This window comes from Lepidothrix coronata, unplaced genomic scaffold, assembly GCF_001604755.1.
Source record: "Lepidothrix coronata isolate B3197 unplaced genomic scaffold, Lepidothrix_coronata-1.0 Scaffold45, whole genome shotgun sequence".
NCBI lineage: Eukaryota > Metazoa > Chordata > Aves > Passeriformes > Pipridae > Lepidothrix > Lepidothrix coronata.
The window spans coordinates 4,783,956-4,796,194 of NW_016690225.1; the positions used below are offsets into that span (position 1 = coordinate 4,783,956).

General features: G+C 37.9%; 1 protein-coding gene across 1 annotated transcript in view; it reads left to right on the forward strand.

The window, feature by feature from the left end:
* The window catches only part of TINAG (tubulointerstitial nephritis antigen), a 43,309-nt gene that overhangs the window by 23,666 nt on the left and 7,404 nt on the right, over positions 1 to 12,239 (forward strand). The window contains exon 9 of the mRNA XM_017814533.1: positions 3,629 to 3,734. Within this exon, the coding sequence (XP_017670022.1) occupies positions 3,629 to 3,734 (106 nt within the window). The remainder of the gene's footprint in view (positions 1 to 3,628; positions 3,735 to 12,239) is intronic.

The window sequence follows — 12,239 nt, forward strand, 5'->3', positions numbered from 1 at the left end:
TGGCACAGGAACTATTCAATTAGCATTTTCAGATGCAAATGATGAAATGCTTGTTATTTTAAGAAATCCATTTTCCAATAAACAAAGTGAAATTTTATCAATACTTTGAAAACATTCAAATCTAATATTGTCCATTCATCTTTTTTTTTTTTTTAAATGAACTTTAGGAAATATTTTAATAGTTATAGTGCTGATGTAGGGAAATTATCCTCTGACACAGTAGTCAGTCTCAATCAAAAGAAAAGCTTATTGCTTGCACGTTGTTGCAACACATCAGTGTTTTGACCCCACAAAACTTATTATTTCAGCTATCATGATCTTGAGAAAAAAAGAGGAGTGTTTAATTTGCTGACATAGAAAAAGATCTGCAGAAGCACTCAGCTACATTAATGTATAATGCTAAACTTTGTTTCCTTTTGTAGCAACTAGTTTTAGTATCTTGTATCTTTGCATGTCTAAGAGATAAATCCTTACTGAAGAATTTTATGCTGTATCTATATGCATAGATCTGACAAGCTCAGCATGACTGAAGTAGGTCATGTATGAACTACAGTCGACCTTATAAAAATCTCTACCTTTTCTGATTCATTAATAACCAATCCATTCATTTTGGAAAATGCAAAATCTCTTCTTTATGAGAGGAAAAAAGTTAGCTGGTGGACTGTGATCATCTCATCCTGTCCAAGTCACAGTCTGTATCAGGACAAATCCACTGAATAAATAAAAAATATCTCAGTGCTAGGTCTAGACTTGTCACCTGTCCGTCCACCCTACGCTTCATGCACTCAGACCACTCTAACTCCAGAAACTGTACCATTATTTAGCTCCTTATTGCAAGGTATATAGATATACATATACATGAGTATATACGTTCACACATAAACAAATGGCTGTATACATACAAATGCAATGTATATATAAACATGGATGAAATTCTCTCACATAGACTACTTGCTGTGGAAACAGGCTTCAAAATTTTCTACTTCACTTCAATGGAAATAATTTATGCATGATATTTCTCCACAGACAAGAACATGTCTTTTGATTTGGGGCACAGGTAACATTTTCCACTATGCTTCCAGTTGAAGGCAGCAACATAGGAAGAATCAGATGGGCTGAGTCTATTAATACAGGCCTACATGGCTGGTGTCACTGCCAAAATGTTGGCTTTTTTTGACAATGGAATAGGCCTCAGCACTAGGCATGCTGGTATCAGACAGGACTCATCTTTCCCAGAGAGGGAGGAGAGTTTTTGCTTGGGAACTACCAGGGCTCATTGGCAAAGCCTTAAGCTAGATGTGACCAGGTTTGTCCCTGGCAAGGTGTGGGGTGAGATACAAACCTGAGGGACAGAATACTAGTGAGGGTCCTCTGGTGGTGACTCTGAAATGTGCTGGCCACACTGGAGGACACTTGCAGTCATATAGAGATGAGCCAGTGACTCCTGAGGGAACAGAAGCCAACAGGGAAACACCATCTCATTCCTGGAAGTGTTCAAAGCCAGACTGGATGGGACTCTGAGCAATCAGGTCTAATGGGAGCAGATGTCCCTGCTCATGGCAGGAGTTTGGAACTAGGTGATCTTTAAGGGCCCCTTCAATCCAAGCCATTCTATGATTATACAATTTAGAGTTGCTAATAAAGAATAGATTGTTTTCTGAAACTGAACATATGGACACTGATTTCAAGAACAATGTGATTTAGAAATGAAACATCTTCTCCCGTGTCATCCTGATGGAAGATGAGATCTTTGAACCTCAGTCCTCCCATGGGAGAAGTGAATTCCGTAGTATTTGCATTCAACCCCTCCCTTTGGCCAAGGTATAAAAACAAGATCCAGGGACGCCCCTACAGTAATTTTTTGAATGATATTTCCTTCACTGCCCCTGTGATACTTTCACCTGGCCTAAGGCCAGCAGGAGTCTTTACCCTTTCTGTTCCTTTGTATCACTTTCAAGATCTCCCTCTACAAGCTCCTCTGCAGCTCAGAAACCTGTACAGGTGGCATCATACACAGTGGGACAGGGACATCCACAGGAATTAAACTTCTAGCTCTGTACACTGGTGAGCCCAGGGACAGAGGGAGGAGGGGAACCTTTACAGAGATCTCTAATGGAGTCCTGAGCTTGCATCTAGAAACTAAGAATAAAGTTTGTGCTATTTCCCAGTTGGTCTGTGACTGTCAGAGAGTGAGCTCTGGTTTGGCAGGCAGCTCAGCAGAAGCTGTAACATTACTAATTTGAAGCATTTAACTTTTTTTCTGATTTAACTGATACAACTGTCCCTCTGACTTGCCACCTAGGTAGCATCATGGCTGTTTATTCCCTGTGTCTTGTTATCAGAGTACAGTTTTTTATGTGAATGACCTCATTAGCAAGGTACATTTTTATCTAGGCAAAGGGCATCATTTCACCATGTTTTGAGAAGTTGTCTTTCATCCCCTAAAATTTGAGACTGTTTTCTGTTTTAAGCTAAGTATGATAGAGGCCAAGATATTGTAAAGATACTTAATTTCCTTCAAGTTTATGAAACTATTCATGTAGGAAAAGGAAATTTGAAAGTGGGCCGGAAAGAAAAAACTGTGGCATGAGCTCACCTTACTGAATACTGCAGATCTATACCAGACACACGTGTTATAAATGCTCCAACCACATAAAAAATGGTCAGTGAAACTTGTGCTTTATGGCACTCCCAAGGTGCAAGATTTTAGGAAATGAGATTTCACTAATTTTTATGTCCAAGCTGTGTGGCAGATAAAATCATAAGCTAAAAAATTAGTTAAGTTCATATTTAATGCTTCTGATTCACTGCAATCTGAAGGTAATGTAGACATGAAAAATATTTTCATTTCTCTGGATCTAGCAGCCCACCATAAAGCAAATGGTAGTAAAGTGGCAGAATAAATGTGGAAAAGAAACCCAGAACTATTTTTTTTAATAAAAAACTGAATGATACTCCTATGAAATAATGAATAGACATGAAATGAGAGTTGTAATAGTTGTAATCTTCATTCATTTGCACAAAATTTCCAGTTCATCAGCTCTTTCACCTTATATTTTTATAGACAAAAAGTGGTGTTTTTTCCACACGTTTAGTTGAACATTAGGATTTATATATATAGAGACAATCTAGTTTTCTTTAAGGAGATTGCTGTGTACTTAATGAACTCTGAGTTTCAGAAAAAGGCATACATGTCACCCCACCATATTTCACAGGATATACATTGTCTGTTAGATTCTCTTCTTGAATATGCAGATGCTAGTCAGAACTGAGTAGTTTATACATGAACTTTAAAGAGATTAATTTTGTTGAATTGGATTACAAAATTTATGTAAGCCTCAAGAGGCAATGTTTCTTCTTACTGTATTGGAAGAAGCCTGTAATAAGGGGCTTCCATGACAAAGAAAGCCAACCAATTTGATAAAAGACCTTCGAGAAACCTCTGTTCAAGTATTTCTGTTGGCTCACTCACAGCAGGGGAATTCTGAGAAATTAATGGGTTTAATGTAATTATAAACACACAATGCAGCCCAACACACAACAAAAATTTCACTGGTAAAATGCAAGGAGTGAATAAGAATGGAAGTAATATTTGCTGACTCTGCTGATTTTTCCTATTGTTTTTCAGCTATAATGAGAGTGTATGAAGATTTTTTCCTTTACAAAGAGGGAATATATCGACACACCCAGAAAGCAGGATCTAAATGGAAAACTCATTCAGTCAAACTTCTTGGGTGAGTAAAGCACATTCTCTTACCCTTTTTCTCTGCCAGTCATCAATGTAGTAAAATGTCAATGATCAGTTCAGAACACAAAAATTTCACTTTCACTCAAAGAATTCAAAGTTGGGACACTACTAGCTCACAACATAAGACTGTTGTTGTTTCACTTTTGCCTTATCTGAAAATTTTAGAGAGTATTGGAAAGAGGTGTAGACCCATCGTCTTTTAATCTACTCTAACATTTGCTCTAAAATTTCAAATATAATGGTTTATAGAATAAGATAGTTTGCTGAGTATTCACAAATATTCCAAGTACACATCAAGTTGTGAACAAAGCTGATACAATCTTCTACAAACATGCCACCAAGCAGAATGGAAATAAAAACATGAAAATTGACAGTGGCCTCACAATTAACCAACATAGCTTACTCGCACAGCAATCTGGGTTCTCTATGCCCTGAACGGAATCAGCAGCTGCTGGGATGCTGCTGATTTTATTTGGGAAATTGCTGCAGAAACATGTATGTAGTACCCTACTGGATTTCCCCTCAAATGTCGAGCAGTGCCACTTATTAAGAAGACAAGTATGTGTCATGGTTTGAGAGCCCCAAAATCCAATTCTGGAGTCCTAGCCCCCCTCCCACATCTCAACCCAGTGTGAGATGGGTTTTCCAGACACCACACGAGACTCAAGATGGGGGGAAGGGATTATATATTACAATGACTGTACAAAATAAATATTATAATACATCACACAATCTTAACTATCTCTACCATGACAAAACAGTATTTACAATGGATCAAATCTCTTCTCCCCTCCAAATAAAAGTCCAGGAGGGAAGAAGGAAGAGATCCTTTCTACTTTCAGAGTAGCAGTCTCTAGGGCAGGAGGCTCTCTTCTCTCATGCAGCAGCTGTAGCTGGATCTCTGCCAGTACACACAAGGGGCGTATCCAAACCCTCTCAGCCCTTCGTCTCCAAGCGAGGGTCTTCTCTTCCATGGGCTGTGTCCGCCTGGACAAAGGTCACTTCACCACGGTCATATCAACGAAGTACAGGAGCCTTCGTGATGGTCCATATCTTCAGGGGATTCAAGCCCCCTTTGCAGAGCTTCCGTGCTCTGACTCAAAACTGCCAGCTTGGCAGTAGCAGCAGGGGGGCCAAGGTCACCCCCTCTGCATTCCTTCTGGCCATCCTGGTCCAGCTCTGAGACATCTCTGAGCTTCTTAGCTCTTCTCTCTGGTGCTGCAGCACTCTAGGACTCTTCTCAAGTAGGAGTCCATCATCCTCCTCTCTCTAGGAGGGGTCTCCAAGGAGTTTGGGGGGTTTTGGTTCAGTTCTTACCCAAACTCTGTCTCTGTAGAGCTTAGTCCTGCTCTGTAGCCAGCTTTCGGCTCTCTCAGACAACTCTGTATCTTCCTGCTCGGCTGCATGTTTGTTTGCTGCTTCTTCAGTTCTTATCTCGTTCTGGCTCTCTGCCACCCTTTCTCTGTCCACTGCTGCTCTGCCGCCGCTCCGTCTGCCCACTCACAATGGAGAAAACTCCTTCAGCTTTCTAGCTACAGGTACTTAGCCCAGTTTAACACTGTTCCAGGTCCCTGCAGCCCCCCAGCCAGGGGCTGGGGGGGCCCAGCCCCCAGTGGGGCTCCTGCTGCTTCTCCTCATGGCTCTACAACATGGCTACTTCTCCAACTACAACTACAACTACTACTTTCTTTTCCGGTCTGCTTGTGATATGTTTATATTTTGCAAAAGCGCTCATTGGTTCAAACCTCAAGGGTTACCACCCCCTGGGGGTTTACCATTTTATAACTTCAGGGGGAAAACTGTTTTCCCCCATCACAGTATGTAATAATGCATACACTTGAATTACAGAACACACTATGGGACTTTATTCTTTGACATGGAGGGAATATGCAAGGATGAATTTATTAAGTCACCAAGTGATTACACAGAAAAAGGACTGTAGAATCTCAAACAAATATTTTAGTGGTGGTCTAGAATATGAAATAAATAATGATTCAGGCCTGTGCTAGGAAGATTACCAAGAGTATCTTCAACATGTAGTTCAAGCAAATAAAGTCACAAAATAAGGTGCATTTTGCATTTGTAATCTTGGTGAAGATATCTTTGTGAAGGACATGAAAATGCTTATAGTTGTGGAAACTGCTGGTTATGAATTACAAGAGCATATCTGGTAGTGGCAGAGCAGCAGAGAGAAGCAGCAGGCTTATGGAAGATGGTCCTTGATTCTTTACTGCTGCAAAAAGTATTGACTCAGACTAGTAGAGGAAAAACTCCTGAATTATAATTAAAGAGAAAGTTGTGAAGCAATGAAAAAGAAACCGGAATTTCTCATAGAAAAATGGAGGACTGAATTATGAAAATATGTTGTGGAGGACAGTCAGTATGTACTGGTTTATGTGTGTGTATTTAAGGTATATCTGAACAGCCACGAGAAGCCAATAAAGTTAGAGAGTAAAGTTTGAGTGCACTTTGAATACAGAAATGAGCTGCTGTAAGGCTGTGGTTTTGGGTGTTGGGAGGGCTATGAAGCATGCTTGGTGCAAGCGTGAAGTGATGACAGCTGTTCCCTAAGACATGCTGCCCCACAGATGTGCTAAATAACCTACTTGGGTGTGTTATTAACCAAGAAGGGCATGTGGGGACAAAGTGATGGCTGAGGAGGGAGAGAGGAGAAGATAACTAATGTGCTGAAGTGGATGCTGATTTAAATGGGAACTGATAGTCTCTGCAAAAAGTCAGCAGCCCTTGGGCAAGGAACCACTCAAACAAAATCTGAGTGCCTTGACTGAGAGAGGCAGCTCCTTGCAAAGGATTGTATTGAGTGGTCACTGCAAAACATGGAGTAAGAGAAAAACTGAGTGGTCTGATATACTTAAGAAGGACATGAGAAGTGAAGGAAAAAGACAAAAACCGAAGGCGATATTTAGGAAACCTCAGACTGGTTCAAAGTTTAATATGTGGGGAATGCATTTACTTTCATTGAACATTGTTGAAGTATCCAATGGATCCAACAATATAAAGAAGTATCCATCCTTTCATTGTCTAATGCATAAATGCTCTGTCTTCCAAGATTATGCCATATAAAAATATTTGCAGAAATGTTTAGCTGTAAAAATTAAACTAGAGTTTGACAAGTTGGAGGCTGTTGGAGCCAAAGGCTAGGTATTTCTAGCAATGATAAATCCAGTCATAAGATGTGGTTCTGCATCATGAAGTCTAAACCACTCTTTTGCATAGATTTTAATGTTGTCAGGATTAAGCTATCACTTTTTCATATCATTCATTAGTTTCAATTAATTTGAATGCAAAATATGTGACCTGGGTGTAAGTTCTTTGTCACTCATATATAGCTTCGGTGATTTTTTCTTGAGCAAAGGATAATTCAGAGTCCTTGACCTAAATAACAAACTCATGGAAATCTCACAAAGTTGTACTTAAAATAAAGATGTTGATGTTTATTTGCATTCTGCTTAGCTGTGATGGTTCCTAGAGAGAAAAGAAGCAGCAGAGACATGCTGATACATATGGTAAAAAATGCAGTTTTGTGTGGGTTGATACTTATTGTAGTCTCATTTTTTATTTATACTATTTGTAATATTTCAGAGACATTTTTGAGAATGCCTTAAATTGCTCATGAATTGTACAACCTATAAGGTCATGGACTGATAAAGTGCAAGTACATTTTAGTGAAGCTTGCAAGAGCTATTTGTACAAAACCAGAAATGCACATATAAACTGCCTAATTGACCTTTGGATCATACAGACTGTAAAGGTATTGATTGGCTTCCCTTGTTATGCAACTTGAAATCGTTAATTATTTTCTATCATTCAAAGGCTTATTTGTACAATCAGCTGCGACAGGACTGTAAGTCTGTCTCCACTGAGGTAATGTGTGACCTCAAGCTCAGGGAGAGAATGTGAAAAGACAGAATAGCATTGAAGGAGGAGAGGAAAATGTGGAACAGCCAGGCAGAGGGTGTTGCGGGTAGCAGACCATTTGGGTTTGATCACAGTCTATAGGGACAGTGAAATGGGGCTTTCAGCAATCTGAAGGCAGGATAGACTGATCCCAGTGACATTTAGAGAGAGCAGGATCTCTCAAGCAGATTTTGTGTCAGTATTTCAGAGACAGGGAGGTAAGCAGAAAAAGTGAGTAGTGGAGACTGGGATAAATAACAGCTATGTTTTGATGAAGAAAAGTTAAATTCTTATGCCTCTGTTAAGCAGACACGTTTCTCTGTATCTTCCATAGCTATTCATCTACATTAGCTTAAGTATTTATCTTAAGGTGAGCTGAATTGCTTTGTTGGATGTGATTACACTTTGTGGACTATAAAAAAATCTGTGGGATAATATCAGACTTATACAGCTAAAATGAAAATGTCTAGATTAGGTTAGAGAAATCCTACATGTAATGGCATGCTAAAGTAGATTAAAACCCAAATTACTGGTACACAGTATTCATAGGAGGACAGTATTTTTGGAATGTCTTGCATGTATGTTTGTGTGTAGGTACATATATGCATTCATGGATCCATATGTATATACACATATAACTACAGCTCTTGATGACACTAGTATGAAAACAAGTTAAAGAGGCACAATGAAGCTTCCATACTACATATGAAACTGTCACGTTTATCTCAACATCTCTTAATAAAACTAGACTAAAATCACATCAAAGATTAACTTGTTGGTAGGTTTCTGTCAGATTTGTACATTTAAGCTATAATATCTGAACAAACCTGTTGTATCTATTCAATAGCAGATAGTGTCCATAAGAAAAGAAAACATGAGGCAGATTTGTTGATGGTGTAAAGGTGCCATCTTTAAAGGTGCCACTTCCTCTATTCAGTATAAACGAAGTACTTGGGATGAAGTGGCCACGGTTCTAGTTAAAACAAATCTCTTTTTAAAGTTAGTGAAGTAAAGTATCCATCTTTAATGTTTTTAGCAGACAAATCTTCTCTCAGACTTTTTCCTCTGCATCACTTCATTACCAGTGCCAAGCTACAATACATGATCCATACCTTCACCAAAAAAACTGGATCTGACACTGAAAAATCCAGGAAGGTCTCAAAGCCCATGCCTTTGGCTACAATTAATTCTATGGACTGTCATCTTAAGGCTTGGAGGGGGCAAGAATAGTATTATTAAAAGCCTTTATAGTCTTTCATGAACAAGATACATTTTCAGATCCTTGGAAGGTGCTCAGAATGACAAAGGACTTCAATAAGAGGACACCGACATGTACATTAACTGGGAACACTTTTCTCCTCTATTTTAATCAATGATTCACTGGACAATTTAAATGCAATTGTGCAGCAAATTAAATGGCTTAGCCAACTACTAGACTGAAACATCTGTGCACTGAAAAAACATTGGTTGAATGTTTAATACAAAAAGCCATACTAATGGAGATAAAATTGATATGTGAGGCAAAAAAACTTGTGGTTTAGTGTTGAGGGGACAGAGCAACAGAATTCTAAGATTTAATACAAAATTAAATGACTCTACTGTGCAAAGTCCAAAGTCTTAAAAAAGATACCAGTGTCTACTGTTAGTGACATCTGGTATTTTGCCTTCAAAGACAATCTTTTTCTCTACATTTTCCTTTTGTTCTCTCTTAAACTTACACTCAGAATAGCAACAAACAAGTAATATCTTAAACCACCAAAAATTGTAACCCAAATTATTTTCTTCCTGAATAAAGAAACCTTGCCTTGAGTTCCCTTTTTCTTTCATGGGGAAAAAATAATGTACTTTATTATTGTCAGACAACCAACATCAAGTATTGTAGTTAAAACTTAAGAGCAACACTCAAACATATTTTACAGCAAAGAGAAATATGTTAGAAGGTCATGGGAAAAAGACACACAGTGTCTGATGATTCATGCAGTTAAATCCATGAGAGTGTCTTCCATATAATTCATTACAGTAGATCTGTGGGAGTGATTTAACTGTTGACTCACTGGTAATTTGACTCATCTCCCATTCTGAAAAGTCTAGGCAAAACTGTAGTTTCAAATTCAAGCAACCATCTCCTAAGAAGCTTTTTCTTGTCGTAAACATTAGTCAGTGACCCTAACCTTCTTATTATTAATGAAAGATTAAGAACTAAACTTTTGTCTAAGTAAGTAGATAAAATTCCTAGTTTTTGAAAGACACTAGGTTTTTGTGATATGCACTAAGAATAGGACATTCTCTGCAATAGTTAGGCCTTTTTTCTCTGATAGCATTATAACAGTTATACAATCAAGTGCAGGGAAGAAAGTGAGATGAGAAGTTTTAGACCACATGTATTTCTGTCCAGTCAACAATTTATGCAAAGCATTGACTTCCACTAATATCAATAGATCTGCAGGAATTATTAGCTTGAGGTCTGAGTCCTGTCATTCTTCTCTACTTTTAAGGCTTTCTTTGACAGCTTTAGTCTTAAGGAGTCAGTTTGTGTAATATTATATAGCACACTCTACAAAAGTCTTTGCTGTACTAGATTTTAACAACATTTTACCTACAAAGTTGAATGTAAGCACACTAAAATCTGGCAAAATGCCTTGGTTTTAAAGACATTGCTTTTTGTTGTGTTAGGTTATATTTCTAGGTTTGTTTTTTTTTAATGATATTTAATTATCAGCTATTATTTTTTTCTGATAATTTTATTTATGTTTCTCATGTAAAGTCCACCTTCACTGCAGTGATAAATTTTATTGGAAAAGAAACTAGGGAATGTTCAAAAAACCCCCAATTTCCATTCTGTGTAACAATACTGAAAGAGTCTCCATATTCTAGTTTTTTAACTGCCAGGCAGAGTTGTGTATTCAGGGATTGCTCCTACAGAGTTAATATGAAGAGAACATTATTACTGAAAAGGACAGCTAAGGTGCCTCTACTATATAAAGTCAGACACAGAATTATGGAAATAATTTTATATAAGATTGCAAGTACTCAGCCTTTTACCTCAAAGAGCACCAGGATGGTTTTTGCAGAGTCAGCTGAAGAGGGCTTCCTTTGTGTATGTGGAAATTCACTGCTTACTTTTACTCCTTGAAGGGACTGAATGCAGTTCAGTGAAATTAATTCTTTCTGTTCAAGGTTATTTTTGATTGATGATCGTGATGGTTTCTTTTGGAAAAACTTAGTGGAGTATTTCTTCCAGTATGTTTTTGTCAGACAGAAGAAAAACTCCCGTTTCAAAGTTATTTTCAGTAATTGACAGAGACACCTTCCCTTAGTGATTGCTTAAAATATCTTCTTTTTCTTCTTAATAAAATGGAAACTTTGAATGGGGTAAGGCTTTTCCTAAAAATACTAAAGATGGGGACATTAGTTATCTAAGGCCTTGCAAAATACCCTAATAAAATCCCTTTCTCTCCAAGTAATGAGGTCCAGCATCTGTTTGCTTTTGAAATGTCATTCATTTGGAAGAAATATCAAGCCGAAATAATCACAAAAGCAAAGAAAAGAGTGCTATTAGATTATTTTGGTCATCTTCCAGAAAATGTAATATTTATTGTTCTCTAATGGATATTGTCCAAAAATGTGTCCAAGAACGTGTCAACTCACTTTTAAGTCTCTGTCAATTCTGCTTGGGAACTAACTACACCAGAAGTTAAATTCCTTAATTGTTGGGGTGCTTTTTCTTGATGTTTCCTTTCCTGGACTTCTTTCCGCTATTGTATCTATAGATTATTATATGACTTTAAGTTTTCTCTTTCTGCTTGGAGTTTGAGTCCTACACACATCTAGGCTAGTAGTTTCTATATTTTGGCTTACTCTTGTCTCAATTTATCACACCAATACCTGTTACTGTTGCTCTTTTTACTCCTAGCAGTGACTTATCACATTTAGTGTATTGCTCCAGCCATATGCTGTGTAATTCTTTACTCAAAACATGTATGATCTTGCGTACTTTTAATCCCAGCTTCTTAGGTTTTCTTTCTGATATTGTTGACATTTCTAAAGCAGACTCCATGTCTAATTTGGAGCTCACTATCAGATCGATTAGTTTCAATGCTTTCTCTTCCCTAGAGACACTGGAAATCTCTGTTTACCTTCAACTAGTTTGGAATGTCATTAATTAGGATAATGTGATTTGGATAGGTCCACTTTAGGAAAAACTGGTCACGATTATATTGACTACATGAACTATAGGATCCCAGGAGGAAAAACTGTCAGAGAAAGAAAAGGAGGAGATATAATATTGACTGTATTAATGAAATTGTGCCAGTTAATAACTCTGAAAGTGTCATAATTTTTTATGAAGCAGTGACAATAATTTATAAATTCTTATTGATTTTGACTTATAGTCAAAATAGTGATACGTCTCAGATTCATGAGTAGATTCCCGTTTATTTTCTTTAAAGATTAGTTTCTGAAAGCAGATAATGGCAATAGTATTTGTTCTCCCTGGTGGTCTAGTGGTTAGGGTGCAGGACTCTCACTTCTGCGACCCGGGTTCGATTCCCAGCCCCCCGGGCAGATGGAGCTC